This window comes from Cydia splendana, chromosome Z, assembly GCF_910591565.1.
Source record: "Cydia splendana chromosome Z, ilCydSple1.2, whole genome shotgun sequence".
Taxonomy (NCBI): domain Eukaryota; kingdom Metazoa; phylum Arthropoda; class Insecta; order Lepidoptera; family Tortricidae; genus Cydia; species Cydia splendana.
Genome location: NC_085987.1, coordinates 30,413,258 through 30,433,411, shown reverse-complemented (window position 1 = coordinate 30,433,411; position 20,154 = coordinate 30,413,258). Strand labels below are relative to the sequence as shown.

Below are 20,154 nucleotides of genomic sequence, written 5' to 3'. Positions count from 1 at the left end.
ATGCTAGGGCTAAATGTACTTAGCTTCAGAAATATTGGGCTTCAAACAAAAGTGTATCCACTGTTACCCACTCTCCCCTACTACTAATAATTATTAATTCTTAACAATATTATTAACCCTTTTTGTAAATATAAGTTAACATAGGACTTACTTAATACAAGAAATAAGCTAGGAATAAAATAAATGAATGAATACCAAATATCTCTATCCCAAATTTAAACTAAATCTGTTCAGCGGTTTAAGCGTGAAGAGGTAACAGACAGACAGACAGACAGACAGACACACTTTCGCGTTTATAATATTATAAGTATGGATAAGGTGATAACTGATAACAAATTAGCTACCGATATTTTACGAGATGGTACTTTACACTAAAACAATTAACTTTAAATATAAATTAAGAAAACTTCTGATATCTTTTTTTTTGTTTTCATTTACCGTACAAAATAAATAAATTATAATTCTACCTAAAAAATAATCATCATGTGTAGGAAACGGTTTGTTTGTCTTAAGGCGACGGTAGCGGTGGGTAAAATTTCAGATTCTGTCAACTTACCCCATTTCACACACAAGCGCACTTCACGCACACTACCTCACTTTACTGGGACAGGTCAGTGACACATCATGTTTTTTTAAGATTGGACTTTTAGTTTAGTATTGACCACTAGCCTCCTTTGAGGGTAAAAGCGTTCCATTTAAAGATGAAAGAGAAACAATGCATTTAATCTTGCTTTCCTTGTCTGTTCATGTCACACGTGACGTACCTATAATTCATTTTGATTGTTGACTGTTTTACTACCTAATATTGCTTTGTCGAGATACGCGTTTTGTACAATTAAAGCGAATAAAACAAGATGTCATTAAGTCAGATGTAAAATGTTATTTACTACTCTATACGGTTTTTCATAAGGTGCAATATCCATTCAATGGGAATTTAAATGAATAAATTTTAGGCAGGGTGGCAATTCCATTTTGGCGGATAAAGCGAAACAGAGTAGTTCTATCGAACCTGCTTACACATTTTCACGAGAATCAGTTGAGAAATGTGATCTGCAAAGGAGAACATACAAAAGCGTTTTTGCCCAAGCTGAAACCGAGACCTTTGCTAACGCTCGGCCAATGATGGTTTAGGTACACCTATAAAAAATGGTTGTCCCTGCTGTAATTTTAATATCTTTATATTTCAACCGGTATAGTTTTACCTTCAAAAATAATCGGTATCGCTAAACAATAGCGGTACCTTACTACTTATACGTTTACGAAATCGGTATCTGCATAACTTGATTGTTAGTAAACTAACCTGGAAAATAATCTCATAATCACCGAAAAATTTATGTACAGTCACCTGCAATAATATGTTACGTCATTAGCGCCAACTTTGCCTCCAGGGAAACTTTGGCCAAAACGACAATTTTAAACAAATTCGTTAATGTAGAAAAATTGATAATAGTTATGGCCACCCTGCTGTTTTTAGTAGAAAATAGGTTATATTTCTGACCAAACTTGTGCATAACTGATATACCAAACTTGTGCATAACTTGACTTGGGAATTTTGAGCGAGTTGTTTAATATAGGGTATATTTCGGCGGGCAAAAAATCGATAAATAATGAATGCAAGTAGAAAAAATTGAGAACCCTTTGACAAATATTTCCGGGTTTGAGTTTATAACACATGAAGCATAGATTATGTCTATTCAGATTTAAACTAAAAAGGCCTAAATACACAAAAGTTTTAGCGGTGGGCAAAGTAATCCGGTAATTTGGCATCCATACCAACATTGCCCACCACCAAAAACGGATTAGGGTTGTCACTTTCATCTAATTTACCCAACTTCGCAAGTAAAAGAAGGTTATGTTTGTACACTAAAATAAATTTATAAATATATACTGTATTTAATTTGTCTTATTATCCTTTATTTAGATGTTTTATCCCGTTAACGAATGTAAAACACAACAAAAATCATATTTATGGCCATTAGACTATTGTAACAGATTTTCTCAAAAGTGACAACCCTAGCCTTTGTAAAATGCTTAGGCGAGCCTTATTTGGAAATTGGCAAAAACGGGTAGGCAACATTGCCCAGCAAATTTATTTAAAAGTTTTACACTTATCGCCAGTCTTATCGCTAAGTTATTAACAGGGAATGGTAGGATTTCCCAAAACCTTTAAGTGATCCTTAGACATCATCATCATACGAGCTGTACTTGAATACCAAATTGACGTGGGCAATTTTGGCGAAAACCCCGGATATCTTTGCCCGCCCTCTAAGACGCAAAAAATGGGTAAAAACACGATAAAACATTTTTTTCTTCAAACATGATGCGTTTGATCACAATGGACGTGCTGAGCAAAAAAAAGTCATATGTGATATTTTTTGAGAAATTCGCGTTTTAAAAAAAAAAAGCGGGCAAAGTTGGTGATAATGACGGTACCTACTCTTCGAAGGCCGCAAAAATATGTGACATGCTCTTATGGTTCTACAAATAAGATCGTGTCAGATATTTTTGCGGCCTTCGTTGTTTAACATAAATTGCAGGTGACTGTACATTTGGAATAATTATTTTATTTAGTTTCAACGAAAGTTTCAAGTTTAGTACGAAAATACTTCAAATATGCAATATGCATAAAATGTAGACCTAATCGAAATAAAACATTGCTTCTTATAGTAAATTTATAAAACATTCGATACATAGGTATACATAACAATAACCAGTCCACAGCGCTAATTGGCCTGTGAGCTTCATCTCGGTCTCCAAAGCCGCAAAAACTCGCTAGTACTTAGTGCTGGTCTAGCCGTTATTTTTTCTTGAAGATTTTCAGAGAACAGCACGTACACGCATTATACATATAGACGGAACGAACGTCATAATCATAATAATTTATTCGTCGTAATCCATGGTATTACAGATCTAGGTACAAGACTTTCAGGTATTACTTATACGAATTACATAACTCTTCCTGTTAATAGGCAATATTTTAAGATAAAAATTCTATAATATAATACAAGATTACAATTGTCATCAAAATTCATTGACGTACAGAAGTCAAATGCGTTTTTAAAATGACGCAAAATGATACCAGCATAATAAAAATTGATCCCAATCAGTAAAGATGAGTCTTTAAACTTTTTTCATTTTAAGCGAGTTTTGAAGGAACATAATACTTAAATTCGACTGTAATCGTATTGTTTTAAGATAGTTTACTGCGGTTTTCAACTATTATGACCCGTAAATAAGAGCAAATCAAATTTAAATGAGACGCGAGCTGATATTTATGTACCCTATTTTTTGAAATACAATTTATCTACTGGTATGCTTTCTCGTGTGCGTATATGATTTAATGTCAATATAATTGTCAAAAGCAAGAAAATCAAGCTGTCATTTTCATTTGAAGAAGTACACGTGTGCTCCGGTGTAGCCACAACGGGCATCTGACTTGAAGAAGAATTTTGAGTGATGTCGTCAATGTATAGAAATTGTTCGAAAGTTTACATTGGAGATTGAATTTCTCTGTTGTCTTTGTGAGTAAAAATATAAATCGATAATAAATTGGTAGCTGAATTATCTAGCTTTCAAAATCATACAATAATTCAATTACTGTCAAAGACAAAATTGTTTTGCTTCTGTCTCAAACGGAACTCCATATTTTGATTTTTTGATACTTTTAGTGTCGATTTGTAGAGAATAACAGCAAATTAAAAATATAATGGCATGAAGAGTCGGTACACGGTTTCTTCATGAAAAAAAATACGTGTAATTTAATGCAATTATTAAACATTTATTGAACAAATTATGGTTACAAAGTGAGGTCTAAATCGAAAACGTCATATACCGGCCCCTTAAATGTCATTGTCAACGTGTCATTTGATTTATCAACGTGAAGTGGCCAGTATATTGTTAGGTAAAAGAGTTTTAGAATGTGTTAAATGAGGTCTCATTTAATTATCTCATTAACAGAGTTATTTTACGTAGCAAATTTATTTTAGAATTTTCTCTAAAATAAGTACATCATAAAACCTATAATGTTTCATACTTAAATATACTCCAGGAGCCGAGTACTATCAGCTGTAAAAATCTCGGTAGCTAATTCTTTAGCTAATCTGGACAATTCCATAATGAGGCTACCACGGATGTTGCTTACATAATCTCGTCTGTCAAGGTGTTTCGGCCGAAAAAGCCGTGACAGACTTATATATTCCTGAAAGGAAGGTTCATACCTACCGACTGGAATTGGTTTCATGCTGGGGGCCGATTTTTGAATTTCGACCGCTCGATTTCGTGTATTTCGTTCAATAATATCTCCAGTACCCGGCATTTAAATTCTACTAATAGAATTGAAAACGAGTGGTCAATACCACTCGATTCCCAATTTCTATCGCTCGTATTTCAAAAATTAGCATTTTGCTGTTTTCCACCGATTTTCGAGTGACGAAATCGAACGCTCGAAATTCAAAAATCGGCCCCCAGGTGTCAGATGGGTATATTTAGGGGTCCCGATGGTCACCTTTGAGAGCGTCTGCCAAGCAGTTCCGGCCGAAAAAATACTGACAGACTTCGCTTTTCTGTGTCTACATGTAAATTTCTAACTGCTGCCATAATTATTATTACGGTGTCAGATGGGTTAAATCAGGCCCCTTTTTTCGCACCGGAAGTGGCCTTCTTTTCCGTACTTTCGGCCAGTTCCGCCGTGGCAGACTATCGAATTCGGACTTAGCATCACTTTTATGGGAAACCATTGTGCATTTCATCGTGATGTCATGTCGGTACGAAATATTGCGGCCCGCTCTTCTACCATATGGGAGGGTTTCAAGTTAATGTTTGGGATATTTCTGCTTTTATTTAAAAAAAGTTAGTAATGTAATTTCACTCATTGGGTAACGCACTTTCGATATCAATTTGAAGTTTTCTGATATCAGTTATATTTACAGAATTATCGCTTGGCTACACTTAACGATTACACCCTGTAGATATCAATTCTTTTGCCGGCGAAGTCAACAACGACGCATATTCTTAAACTTGGCTCTCATTTCATATTTATGTTTTTGATGGGATTCCTATCATGCGCTCAAAACACTTGCAGCTTGTACAGTCAGTATCAACACGCCACGCCACATAAATATCTGATGACGCCTTGTACCTCACCTCGGCCGCCCCGATATATTTGATGGGGTGATGGCGACTGTAATACCAAGCTTGTGCAGGATGAAGGAAACGTGGCACTACCCAGGTAGCAAACTGACGTCAGCGACGCACAGGCGACGTCATTTATAGGTCATAATAAGGTCGGTCATTTATTCGTCCAGAGTAGACGTTTTACTGACGTCTATTTGGGGTCAATATCAGGACGTACCTTTTAGTCACAAAATTGACGTTTTAATGACGTCTGTTTAGGGTCACTACCAGGGGCCTATTTCTCGTACGTTACAAGTTCACAAGTCTACAAGCTTACATTTAAAATTTCATTGTACAAGTGTGTTTTAATTTTGTTTCTCGTAGGAATGATTACTACAAGTGCTACAAGGCGGCTGTCTAAAGTTAGAAAATAGGTTTGTTTACTATGCAAAAAGGAAATGCAATGGCCATTATAAATGTTATCTTAATGTCAATGTCACTGTTATGTATCATAATCTTAATAAGAGGAAAATAAAATGGCTGACTTGTGTTTTCGGAATATACAAGCGTATAATAAATACAAGTAGTAATGAAAAGCGTTTCTCAAAATTATCAATTACAAGTGTAAAATCAAACTCAGTTTCGTCAGTCACTCTATGAATGTTTACAAGCTTCAGGGTAGGTCAGTTTTTTTTTATAATACGGGTGAATTCGTTACAAAATTATTATGTTATTGGTCATTTACTGGTTCTTTCCCAATTATAATAATTTCATAGGAATGAGTTTACTGTTTTTTTTTTGGAGAATAAAAGCTAAATTTAAATAATATTACTGAATTTAACGAAGTGCATTCAAAACTTACACGTTTGAGATCTTAAAAATGCAGTATCTTCATTTATTTATTAATCGATTTTTACCAAAAACGCATATTAGCAGTTTATAGAGACTCCTCATTATTTCGTGATAAGTCACAAGCTACAAGTATAAAGTACAGCTTTTGAGAAACGTAATTACTATTTTAGTATATAATATCTACTAGTGTTAGTCAACTTGTGAAACAACAACACTTGTGAAAACTCTTTTATCCCCGCTCTTGTAACAATTATACATTTACGTGAAACGGAAACTTGTAAAAAATATTGAAATACAAGCGTTACCATAGATACACACTTGTATTACAAGACTTGTAACGTACGAGAAATAGGCCCCAGGACGTACTATTTTAGTCACACAGTTGACGTTTCACTGACGTCTATTTGGGGTCACTATCAGGACGTACCTTTTAGTCACAAAATTGACGTTTTAATGACGTCTATTTAGGGTCACGATCAGGACGTACTTTTTAGTCACAAAGTTGACGTTTCACTGACGTCTATTTGGGGTCACTATCAGGACGTACCTTTTAGTTACAAATTTGACGTTTTAATGACGTATATTTAGGGTCACTATCAGGACGTACTATTTTAGTCACAAAGTTGACGTTTCACTGACGTCTATTTTGGGTCACTATCAGGACGTACCTTTTAGTCACAAAAATGACGTTTTAATGACGTATATTTAGAGTCACCATCAGGACGTACTATTTAAGTCACAAAGTTGACGTTTCACTGACGTCTATTTGGGGTCACTATCAGGACGTACCTTTTAGGTCACAAACATGACGTTTCACTAACGTCTATTTGGGGTCACTATCAGGACGTACCTCAGCGACGCACAGGCGACGTCATTTATAGGTCATAATAAGGTCGGTCATTTATTCGCCGAGAGTGGACGTTTTACTGACGTCTATTTAGGGTCACTATCAGGACGTACTATTTTAGTCACAAAGGTGACGTTTCACTGACGTCTATTTGGGGTCACTATCAGGACGTACCTTTTTGGTCACAAACATGACGTTCCACTGACGTCTATTTGGGGTCACTATCAGGACGTACCTTTTTGGTTACAAACATGACGTTTCACTAACGTCAATTTTGGGTCTATATCAGGACGTGCCTTTTTGGTCACGAATACGACATTTTACTGACGTCTATTTGGGGTCACTATCAGGACGTACCTTTTTGGTTACAAACATGACGTCTCATTAACGTCAATTTTGGGTCACTATCAGGACCTGCCTTTTTGGTCAAGATTACGACGTTTTACTGACGTCTATTTGTGGTCACTATCAGGACGTACCATTTTAGTCACAAAGTTGACGTTTCACTGACGTGTATTTGGGGTCTCTATCAGGACGTACCTTTTTGGTCACAAATACGATGTTTCACTGACGTCTATTTGGGGTCACCTTCAGGACGTACCTTTTTGGTCACAAATACGACGTATCACTAACGTCTATTTGGGGTCACTATCAGGACGTACCATTTTAGTCACAAAGTTGACGTTTCACTAACATCTATTTTAGGTCACTATCAGGACGTGCCTTTTTGGTCACAAATACGACGTTTTACTGACGTCTATGTGGGGTCATTATCAGGACATACCTTTTTGGTTACAAACATGACGTTTCACTAACGTCTATTTGGGGTCACTATCAGGACGTACCTTTTTGGTCACAATCATTATTAATTACCAAATAAGTCAAGAGATGGCACTTTGTTCCCAACGCGTCTGTTCTACAACGCAGTGCTAAGATATTTTCGGGTTTCTATATAAGGTTCGAGGAACAATAGGTCGTCAATTCCTAAGCAATAGTGAATGTTGTGAATGTTGTAGACAGTGTACAGTAGTGTAATAAAGTGGTGGTATTATACAGAGTGTTATTTTTGGACCTCGTACATGGTCCTTCGAACCGGATAGTTGGCTATTCGGTTCTAGGATCCGACGGCAGAGGGCGCCGTCCGGCACAGTGCGGGTGCTGCCGAGTGCAGTGCCGACGTCAACCACGGCCTGACGACATCGGGTCCATATTACGTTACTAAAAAACATTCTTCCAACGACGTTGGAAGACGTCCATATTACGTTACTAAAAGACGTCCTACCAACGACGTTGGAAGACGTCCATATAACGTTACTATTAGACGTCCTACCAACGACGTTGGAAGACGTTCATATAACGTTACTGTTAGACGTTCTACCAACGACGTTGGAAGACGTCCATATTACGTTACTAAAACACGTCCTACTAACGACGTTAGAACACGTCCATATTACGTTACTATTGGACGTCCTACCAACGACGTTGGAAGACATCCATATTACGTTACTATTGGACGTCCTACCAACGACATTGGAAGACGTCCATATTACGTTACTATTATACGTCCTATAAGACGTCGTTAGGGACGTCGTGAGGCTATGACATATGTTCGTCATTTAGTACGTCTGTACGACGAAAGTAGCGACGTCATTTACGTCTGAAATGACCGTGAATGGACGTCGTTACGACGAAAGTTTGCTACCTGGGTAAGTACCTACTATTACAGTTTAGGTTGAGCGACAACCGCGCTCTGTGCGACGGTACTGGCCAGCGAACTCACTTGTACATGGAGGTGTAGAAGTAGTGCGGGCGACTGATGGCGCGCAGGAAGCGCGGCACCATGCCGTCGCCCTCGCGGTACAGGTTGAGCGACAACCGCGCTCTGTGCGATGGTACTGCGCAGCGAACTCACTTGTACATGGAGGTGTAGAAGTAGTCCGGGCGACTGATGGCGCGCAGGAAGCGCGGCACCATGCCGTCGCCCTCGCGGTACAGGTTGAGCGACAACCGCGCTCTGTGCGGCGGTACTGCCCAGCGAACTCACTTGTACATGGAGGTGTAGAAGTAGTGCGGGCGACTGATGGCGCGCAGGAAGCGCGGCACCATGCCGTCGCCCTCGCGATACAGGTTAAGCGCGCGGTTGTACGACATGTACTTGTGCGACGGGAGCCGCACCAGCCGCCGTCCTAGCCTGATGGTGTTGATCTCGCGATGCTCTGACAAGGCCGGCTGCGTATAGTAAAAAGAGTGTGAAACATTTAAGGCTACAAATATAATGACCACCGAAAAATACTTTGGTACCCTAAATAAAAAAAATCATGCTTACCAAAAAAAAAGACTGAACACCAAAAAAAAAGGCCTATAATTACAAAAGTACCACCGTTTTAATTACGATTGCACTTCAAATTGTATTCGAATACCAAATATATTGAATGATCACCAAAAATCATTAATGATCACCAAATCTTGAAGACCAAATTAATGCGATATTTTCACCTAAATAAACCAATATGATTACCAAAAAATTTATACATATCACCAAATAAAGTAAAATGATGCCAAAATTACTAGACCCTCCCTCTCAACCCCCCGTACCCCGCACCGCAACCTACCTAACCTAACCTACCTAACCTAGTACCTAGGTTAGGTTAGGTTTGAACTGCTATCAGTTAAGTGGGCTAGGTTAGCACTGCGACCCTTACAGAAACGAAATGCTACTAGAAAGGTGGGTTAGGTTAGGTTTGAACTGCGACCCTTACAGAAAAGAAATGCTACTAGAAAAGTGGGTTAGGTTAGGTTTGAACTGCGACTCTTACAGAAAAGAAATGCAACTAGAAAAGTGGGTTAGGTTAAGTTTGAACTGCGACCCTTACAGAAAAGAAATGCTACTAGAAAAGTGGGTTAGGTTAGGTCTGAACTGCGACCCTTACAGAAAAGAAATGCTACTAGAAAAGTGGGTTAGGTTAGGTCTGAACTGCGACCCTTACAGAAACGAAATTCTACTAGAAAAGTGGGTTAGGTTAGGTTAGAAAAAGGTGACGAAGTGGATTAATTAATTTAATAGGATATCGATATATTAAATATTTGCACATTTTTAATTAAAATGTGGTTACAATTTTGGAGGTAATTTACTATTTTTGGGTTTACAATGATTATTTTGGAGTCATTTGCTTTAATAGGATAGCAAGATTTAAAAATTTGGTTATAATTTTACATTAAAATGGAGTTCTAATTTTGGTGGTCGTTTACAATGATTATTTTGGTGTCGTTTTATTTAATAGGATAGCAAGATGTAAAAATTTGGTTATCACTTCACATTAAAATGGGGTTTGAAATTTGGTAATAATTTACAATTTTTGGGTTAATAATGATTAGTTTGGTGTCATTTCCTTTAATAGGATAGTAAAATGTAATATAATTGGTAATCATTTCACATTAAAATGGTGTTATAATTTAGGTGATCATTTATTATTTTAGGGTCGTAAAGTAGATTTTTTTGGTATAAAATTTTACTAAATCTGGTGATCAGTTAAATAGCAGCCAACATTTAAAGACATTATATACATAAAAACTTTGTAGCCTCAGAGGCTGCATAAAATACCTATAATCTTATTAAAATTCGTCAGATGCTTACCGCTATATTGTTATTAGCCATAAACGTAGAAATATGTCCTAAGCCTGCAATAAGTAACGTTAAATTAGTCGCCAGTCTACCTACACTATTATACATAGATAAAGTATTTAATTAGCAAAGATTCCATTATTACCCATGTGATGTGCTATTGTAGGTGGAATACCAGTTAACGGTTGCTGCACTTTGAGGCCGTTTAGCACCTGTAAAATTCAAAAAAAATATTGTTTCGCCACTAAACATTTATTACGTCCATAAAATATTATTACACAATATAAAGTAAATATTTATTTGATATTATATAAATAAAATGCTAAATAATACGATATTTCCTCAAAAAACTTTTTTAATTATTTGGCTGAACGGAACTATCATTGCCATGTTGGTTGTCGTAACTAGAAAAAATTAAAAATTAAAAAGTAAATCCGGCGCTCGGTGATTTTCACTCAAAATTTACATGTATCTAAATAATTCATCTTAAATTGCAACCGTGTGAGAGTCTTTGTATAAAATGACTTATTGTGAACAATTTTTGTAATGTATTTATCATCCCTAATCGTTATATATGGTGCTGAATTAACAATATCATTCGGATTCAAGGGAAATTCGTAACTGTAAGTATGTAAGCAATGTCTACCACCATAATTTAAGACGTCACAAATGGCGTGCGAGGCGTTTTCGCGCGAGGTTTAAACTGGCTATAATAAAATGCAATTATTTATGTTAAATCTTATGAGTATAGCTGAAATATTGTGTTTTTCGGAACCAATACAAGTGTACCGACAATATTAAAAGGGATTTCAAAATTTGTCATCAGGCCAATTAGTTGTTGTTACCTGCTGTATGTTGACGCCGATGTTGTGCGAGGGGGCGGTGCTCTTGCTGACCACAAAAGGTATGTTGGGGTAGGCGCCGGTGCCTTGGTAGTAGCGCGCGCCCGCCTGCTTCATCTGAGAGGCCATGGTCGGCAGCTCGTAGCGACGACAACGATATTTCAGCTTGTGCGGGTGCCGCGCCTCCTAACGTCGTTTGTGCAGATAAATATTTTTACTAATTTAAATGGCAATACTTAATCACCAAATCAGCTTTGATACATGAATGTTAAAGCTACTTCAAATGAACTAGTTTACTATTACTATTTAAAACAACGTGTATTTGTATCTGTCGGCGGCCGATCCTAAGATCAGGCAGATCGTAATTTTCTTGGTAATTAATTTTAACGGTAGTCACATTAAACCAATAGGTTGCCGGGACTCCTTGACTCGTCGACTCAAGAAACGAGACAAAGATTTTAACGTTTCACGATATGCCTAGAAATTTCGCGATCTAGCTGATCTAACGATCGGCCGTCGCAAATCCACTGTTACACAATGAAAATAAAATTGCCTAGTTCTAAAAAAAATCGTTAAAGTAACCTTTTCCTTTACCGGTTGTGTTGACACGTCGCCCAAAGGGCCTGTCCTTTGGTCGCTAAATTTCTCTCGAACGGTGCGCATCCCGCGTCGCGTCGGGTCTCGTACGTCTACATGCAGATAACCATGAAACAATAATGCAAAACTAAATGCTTAATGCAAATGGCGTTTTTAGGAAAATGTTATATTGTAAAAAAAAGCAAATCGCAAATTGACAATCGCATTGACAAATGGCAAAAAATTTCCCTTGACATTGACTAACCCTATCAAAGGTAGGTATTCCCCTGCATTTTGTGAATAATCAGCATACCTACATCGTTTAAATGCGCTACAGGAGTTAGATGTAGATACGGGAGGTATCACTTTTATTGGCTATTTTGTAAGCCAGGGGTAAAATAAACAATTGCAGTGTGAGTTGTAGGTACTAAACGTGTTAAGACTGTAGATGAGGGAGGTACCCTTTTTAAGCTTCCGCTCCAAGCCGGCGGACTGCCACGTGGACACCCCATTTTTCATATTGTTGTTGAAGAGCTCTACCACCGGCCTCTCGCCGGGCTCGTCCCCGGCTAGCTGCGACGCAACTGTCGCCAACAAATGTACAATTATAAACACTAAACCACAACTCAAGCCAGAGGCTATTACATTAGCCATCACTTCAAGTATGATTATGACTGTGTTCTATATGCATCGAGTAAGACTCATCATTTTTACTATCAGCTCTGAAAAAGGTTAACATACACAATATGCACGATCCATGCCGTTATCTTCAACGGGGCTTGCTAATTACGAGCGTGAGCTCTGATATAGCTTGCAAAGCCGAACTTGCTTTGAAAAATCCAGCTGTACAGTCAGCAGCCGAAGTTGCTAAGCGGGCGAGGTGTTCAAAATTACCTTGACACGCTCTTATTCTCTTTAAAAAAAAGTCGCGTCAAGATCATTTTGAACACCTGGCCCGCTTAGCAACTTTTGCTGTTTTGTTTTACTGGGGGGCGATTTTTGAAATTCGCTCGCTCGATTTCGTCACTCGAAAATCGGTGGAAAACGGTGAAATACTAATTTTTGAAATACGAGCGATAGAAATTTGGAATCGAGTAGTATTGACCACTCGTTTTCAATTCTATTAGTAGAATTTTAATGCCTAGTAGTGGAGATATTATTGAACGAAATGCACGAAATCGAGCGGTCGAATTTCAAAAATCGGCCCCTGTACTATTAAACAACAATACTTATTGAACACGTGCAATTATTATATGCAGGCACGCCACGCTGGTCTGGAGACGTGTGCCATGCTTGCTCTCGTGTTCGTTCCTTCCACTTTTCCCTTACTGAAAAAAAAACCTACAATTTAATTTTATACTCATAAAAGTAAGAAGATTAAATGTATAGTGAAAGTTCACTAAAGAAGATTAAATGTAAAGACTAGTGAAAGTTTACTAGTCTACATTTAATCTTCTCTGAATGAATCATGAGAAGGGGCTTGTTTCTCTCCACGGCAAGGGTCCTCTACTACCACCTTTATCTTTATATTTATTTGCTGACATTTTTTATATCCTTTATATTTTATTTTATTTTATAGGCCAAGCAATAAGAAGGTATAGAGGGAAATGCTAGGAACACAATTTTTGATCCCGTAACTTTCTTTGGAGTAACTAGGAGGTGAACATATCAAAAGTCCCACAGGAACATATCAAAGGGATAAGGAGGGGATAAGGTCCCATTTTTCGGTTTTTCACTTATATATTGGAAACTTTGCGTCTTAGCGACATGACGACGCCCTTTGGTCGCGTTTCAATTTATCGCCACTCGCTGCGAATTTCCTACTTTTCGCACTGGCATCGTAACATACTATTACAGTATCTGGTACTCCATTACGACACCCTGTGCTATAATAAGCACATTACGTAACTAAGTCGAAAATTTAAATGGCCATATGTATATACTGTAAAACGTTGTATGATACGACGCAACTCGTGTATCGACACGACAGTACGTTTTACATCGTTAAAACACTCTCTGTTTTAAAATTCGTCACTCGTTGTAAATTTCCTTCTTTTTGCACTTGTATCCTAAATAACTATTAAAGACTTTTTGAAAACCAATCACAATCACCACAAAAACTTACTACTTTGAATTGCTAAAGGGGCCCACAGATTACCAGTTCGCCGGACGATATCAGCCTGTCAGTTGTTCGGAGCTGTCAAATTTTGCTTCTGATAATCAGTGGGCCCCGTAATAAATATATTATTGGAAATGTACCTGTTTTGGCTGGAACGTCCCTCGGAACTTGCTTTCGACGTCCGACCTGCTTCGGGGATGGGGGCCTTACTTCAGGCGATGTCTTTTTGACCGATCTCGAGCTACAAGGAAGTATGATTTGATACATAGGAAATGTATTCACAGGCTGGCGCCCCTAAAAAACTATTGTTTTTTTTTCATATGTAGGTAAATTAGGTATTGCTTTTATTTTATTTACCTACCGGTATTGTTTTAATACTAATCAGCCGGCATTTAATTTCGGCATCTCGGTTGTTAAGGAAGCCATATTTGAAATACCTGGGTGGAAGTTATAGGATAAAGTAACAAACAGTTGTAAAATATAGAAAAAATACAACATACAAGTCGCGTTGGCGAAATTCTACGTTTTCCGGAGCATCATCCTGGTCGGTCGGCCTAGGCTGCGTCAGGCCTGGACTATCGATCTGAAGGCTCCTTCCGCACGTCACCCCTAAAATAATAGACAACGGGTAGGTAAATGTAGGGTAATTCGCCAGTAACTGGCCACCGGCCAATAACTGGCCACCCTAAACTAAAAATGAATTCTACTCACCTATAAACAGAATTCATTTTAGTATAAGGTTTCAATAACTGGCCAGCCTTCAATAGCTAGCCACCTTATACTAAAATGAATTCTGTTTATAGGTGAATATAATTCATTTTTAGTTTAGGGTACTACCAGTTACTAACAGGTGGCCAGTTACTGGCGAATTACCCTACTTCAGTGATTTCCTATTTAAGACGATAGGTGGGCCCAATGCCCTTGAGCGTCTGGGCGGAGCTAAGCGCTCTGTACCCGCACCACCCGCTTACCCCGCTCACTGCGATCGTTCGTGAATTTTGTATCGCTGCACCGCCACGAGGTTCAAAGAATAAGATACAGCCCAGAGGCGCGCAGTTGGCGCTATACTTACTCGTATAATCTTTTGTTTGCAGATATTTTGTTGTTTGAGTATGAGTAGATTATGCATTTAGTGGAGGTCGTAAATTACATTTCACGGTTAATACGACTCGCGTCCCGCTTAATACGCCAAATAAAATTATATGTATTATTATTTTATATTACTTACTCATCCCGTTACGCACCGTGCACGTTTTTGTAACTAATTGACATAACCGTCGTATTGGTAGAGTGTCATTCTATGAAACTTGCTAACTACATATGTAATCAAACTTGATGAATGAATGAATTTACTAGTAACTTTTGTTTACATAGTTAGCAAGTTCCATAGAATTATAATCTATGCAATACGCCGTTAGCCAACATTTTTTAATGTGTTTATTACCTACCTTAGGTTTTTGTTTTGTCTAATATCTAAAATTATCTTTTATCGGATCCTTATCGGCGTAAGAATGCGACGCCAGCGCCATCTGTTTGACCGATATGGACCAAGGAGTGCAAGCTATCGCTCCCATATTTATTTGCGGTCAGTTACTCCACGACTTTCTAGCTGAGCCTATCGTGGTAGCTTTGAACGAGGAGGTTATGTCGCTCCGTGATTTCTTTGTACCTAGTACCTACTGCTACTGCCAAAAGGCTAATTTGTTGTGGCGTAATTACACTAAATCAATAACGCATGGACGTTTTAGTGTTTAAAGTATTATCAGTATTAAAGTAGTATCAGATGACCGCGTCCCATCAGGCGGCTCATTTGCTGACTATCAGATAAAAAAAAGCGGCCAAGTGCGAGTCGGACTAGCCAATGAAGGGTTCCGTAGCAGCAAGTAACATAATAAAATTGCGGTTTACGATGACGTATTGAAAAAAAAAACTACTTACTAGATCTCGTTCAAACCAATTTTCGGTGGAAGTTAGCATGGTAATGTACATCATATATTTTTTTTAGTTTTATCATTCCCTTATTTTAGAAGTTACAGAGGGGCGGGGGGGGGGGGGGATACATTTTACCACTTTGGAAGTGTCTCTCGCGCAAACTATTCAGTTTAGAAAAACATGATATTAGAAACCTCAATATCATTTTTGAAGACCTATCCATAGATACCTCACACGTATGGGTTTGATGAACACAAAAATTTTGTGTTTCAGTTTTAAGTATGGGGAACCCCCAAAATTTATTGTTTTTTTTTTCTATTTTTGTGTGAAAATCTTAATGCGGTTCACAGAATACATCTATGTACTTACCAAGTTTCAACAGTATAGTTCTTATAGTTTCGGAAAAAAGTGTCTGTGACATACGGACGGACAGACAGACAGACAGACATGACGAATCCATAAGGGTTCCGTTTTTTTGCCATTAGGCTACGGAACCCTAAAAACATTTCTCGAATGAAGATATTTAATATTTATAATATTTACACATGGCCGGGATATCCCTATTATATGCCTGCCGAGTATGATATTAAACACACAACAAAGTAATTATATTTTATGAACGTAAGGCCGGTAAATGTTATCGCGATTGAAATAATGTGTATGTATACTTACTTTTCTAAAAAAATGCGTGGAAATACTTATAAAAGTTCAAATAAGGACGGGACGTAATGACAATATTTCCACGCATGTTTGAGAAAATTTAATTTACTTAATAAACTAACATCATTTTAATAGGTAACAATCCTAAAAATGTAATGGTTTCTGAATCAAACTATATAGTACATACCTACAACATAAGTTGCCAATGTTGATCAATTACATAATTATTATTTTTTAGGAATCGAACTTTATTAAAAACGTTACATTTTAATGCCAATATGTCGGCGCATGTTCGAAAACATTTTTTATAAATTTCAAATGAAGCTTTCTCAAACATAAGTGGAAATATTGTCATTAGGTTTGTAATAATAGGCTGCGAAATACCGTGTTGCGCGCGCTAAAGCGCGTCACAACCTAATCAACTTTCTGCAGTTATTTAATCTTTGGCCACAATAACTCCAATTTTATTGCACTTGGGCTCAGCACAAGCATGCAGAATACAAGGAAGGCACGGAGGGACGAGCGACACAGCCTCCTCGACTCAAAGCTAGCACACGACTGCCGGCCACGCCTTTTTCGAACTACATACGCACGAAATGTTGAAAAATATTCGATTTCTTAAAAAAAATTGATTAATTAACATTATTCTACGTTGCATTTGTAGTGTCGGTTAAAACATTTATTTTAGTTTAAAAATAACTTTAAGCGAATAAACCGTTTAGTAGAAATAGGCAAAGATAGTCGCAAAACGGCCTCTCGTAATGTTCCTTTTGTCGAAAAATTATAAGTCACAGGAAAAAAGTCAAACGTTACAAATGTTGTACATAAAATTTTCATAATTTTTTGTTGAACTGTTAAGAAGATATATACTCTAGAAAGTAAGAGTGTACGGCCAAAAACGGCGCGTAGCGCCTTAAATTTAGAATTATGGTTTTTTCACTCGCTTGTGGTAGATCTGGTTACCAGCTGTCACCCTTTTTGCCTAGCTTAGACTAACTAACTAATAGACTTAACTAAAAATAAGAATCTAGCAAGCGAGTCGAATCGTTATTAGCACTTTTGATCCACACAAAATAAAATGTGTTCTTTTTTCTACTTATAAATCCGTGTGACAAATTGTAAACTTTATTAACATGTGGGTACTTTAAAATATTTTGTAAGTATAAATTACTTTGTTTTGCTGAATCTTATGATAGTTATGATATTGATGTAGATAAGCAGTGTATGTAACTGTATATAATTAGGCATTAAAATACTCGTGTGATCCTTTTATGAAAGTCATTTCATTCGTTTCATTAACCCACACTCGTATTTTAATGCCTTTTATTATGTAGCAGTCACATAAACTACTTACTATTTATTGCTTAGCTAGATGGATAGTGATAGATAACGATTCTTATTAGAAAATTTCCAAAATAAGCTGAGTGTTTCTATAGAATTTGTTGTGTACAAAATAATTTAGTAATCACTCAAATACATCATTATAATTTTGATAGGTAAGTACTCACTGTCTCCATCAGCACGCGCCCTATGATCGCGCATCCGCCGAAGATTCGGTTCCATATTTTGCGATTGCTGGATCAAAATAACGCTATTAGTTTACCAACATAATGTAAGTACATATATGTAAGTAAGTATAACTACATACTATAATTTCTATGTACCTAAGCTACCCAGGTAGGTACAGTCAGGGTATTAAATTAACCTTGTAAGAATGCTGCGGTTCGTAGTAGGCCTCGGTGTAGCCGCGCACCTGGCCGAGCATGCGGCGCTGCTCCTCTGCCGCAGAGTCGAGGCTGGGCGCCTCTAGCCGACGCTGCCGCGATTGGACTGCCTCTACATGATTCCATATCGACATCAAATTCAATTTTCATATCAATTTGCTTATTCGGATTTTTTTAAAGGTCAGTAGGGAGGTTACTAACTATATAGCCTATATAGGCCTTATTGTGCCGCTAAGCAACAATAACCCTACATTTTTAAACTATGGCATAATTGGTCTAGATCTAGAAATTTTCAAGGAATTACGGATTTTTTGAGGGATACACTAGATAGCTAGTCAAGGAATTTCAATTGGCCTGATGACAGTAACAAAGAATCATGGAAATAATGGTTTCAAAGAAACATATACGTAAATACGATTCTAAAAAATGGCCCAATCTCAGTATAAACATTAGGATTATTAATATATTCAATAAAATAAAACTGCAAAATTCTCTAATCGGCCATTTTGACTGAAACGCGAATCAGAAGCGTGCTAAGAATTGACGTCATCAATGTATGACATATTTCTTAGAGCAACATAGACAACCTCATTGACTGTAATCCATTACGTCCTCACCAAAGAGTTTGGAAGTTCAAAAAAAAATATTATTTCGCCACTAAACATTTATTACGTCCAAAAAATATTATTACACGATATAAAGTAAATATTTATTTGTTATTATATAAATAAAACGCTAAATAATACGATATTTCACAAAAAATCTTTTTTAATTTTTTGGCTGAATGGAACTATCATTGCCATGTTGGCTGTCGGAACTAGAAAAAATTAAAAATTAAAAAGTAAACCCGGCGCTCGGTGATTTTCGCTCAAAATGTAATGTATCTAAATAATTCATCTTAAATTGCAACCGTGTGAGAGTCTTTGTATAAAATGACTTATTGTGAACAATTTTTGTAATGTATTTATCACCCCTAATCGTAATATATGGTGCTGAATTAACAATATCATTCGGATTCAAGGAATTACGGATTTTTTGAGGGATACACTAGATAGCTAGTCAAGGAATTTCAATTGGCCTGATGACAGTAACAAAGAATCATGGAAATAATGGTTTCAAAGAAACATATACGTAAATACGATTCTAAAAAATGGCCCAATCTCAGTATAAACATTAGGATTATTAATATATTCAATAAAATAAAACTGCAAAATTCTCTAATCGGCCATTTTGACTGAAACGCGAATCAGAAGCGTGCTAAGAATTGACGTCATCAATGTATGACATATTTCTTAGAGCAACATAGACAACCTCTATGACTGTAATCCATTACGTCCTCACCAAAGAGTTTGGAAGTTCAAAAAAAAAAATTATTTCGCCACTAAACATTTATTACGTCCAAAAAATATTATTACACGATATAAAGTAAATATTTATTTGTTATTATATAAATAAAACGCTAAATAATACGATATTTCACAAAAAATCTTTTTTAATTTTTTGGCTGAATGGAACTATCATTGCCATGTTGGCTGTCGGAACTAGAAAAAATTAAAAATTAAAAAGTAAACCCGGCGCTCGGTGATTTTCGCTCAAAATGTAATGTATCTAAATAATTCATCTTAAATTGCAACCGTGTGAGAGTCTTTGTATAAAATGACTTATTGTGAACAATTTTTGTAATGTATTTATCACCCCTAATCGTAATATATGGTGCTGAATTAACAATATCATTCGGATTCAAGGGAAATTCGTAACTGTAAGTATGTAAACAATGTCTACCGCCATAATTTAAGACGTCACAAATGGCGTGTGAGGCGTTTTCGCGCGAGGTTTAAACTGGCTATAATAAAATGCAATTATTTATG

At 36.9% G+C, this 20,154-nt stretch overlaps 1 protein-coding gene across 6 annotated transcripts in view; it reads right to left on the bottom strand.

The window, feature by feature from the left end:
* LOC134804778 (uncharacterized) overlaps positions 1–20,154 on the bottom strand; it is a 52,931-nt gene that overhangs the window by 11,771 nt on the left and 21,006 nt on the right. For 4 of the 6 annotated variants that reach the window (XR_010146181.1, XR_010146180.1, XM_063778007.1 and 1 more), the window contains exons 5-15: positions 18,268–18,398; positions 18,071–18,137; positions 14,471–14,579; positions 14,111–14,211; positions 13,096–13,179; positions 12,313–12,435; positions 11,858–11,964; positions 11,279–11,461; positions 10,579–10,645; positions 10,446–10,489; positions 8,856–9,040 (exon numbers count right to left, since the gene is read on the bottom strand). Coding sequence is in view for 4 of the 6 variants with exons in the window: in XM_063778007.1 (XP_063634077.1) it covers positions 8,856–9,040; positions 10,446–10,489; positions 10,579–10,645; positions 11,279–11,461; positions 11,858–11,964; positions 12,313–12,435; positions 13,096–13,179; positions 14,111–14,211; positions 14,471–14,579; positions 18,071–18,137; positions 18,268–18,398 (1,201 nt within the window). In the remaining 2 variants the exon portion in view is untranslated. The remainder of the gene's footprint in view (positions 1–8,855; positions 9,041–10,445; positions 10,490–10,578; positions 10,646–11,278; positions 11,462–11,857; positions 11,965–12,312; positions 12,436–13,095; positions 13,180–14,110; positions 14,212–14,470; positions 14,580–18,070; positions 18,138–18,267; positions 18,399–20,154) is intronic. The other 2 variants (XM_063778009.1, XM_063778010.1) reach the window with 2 other exon arrangements.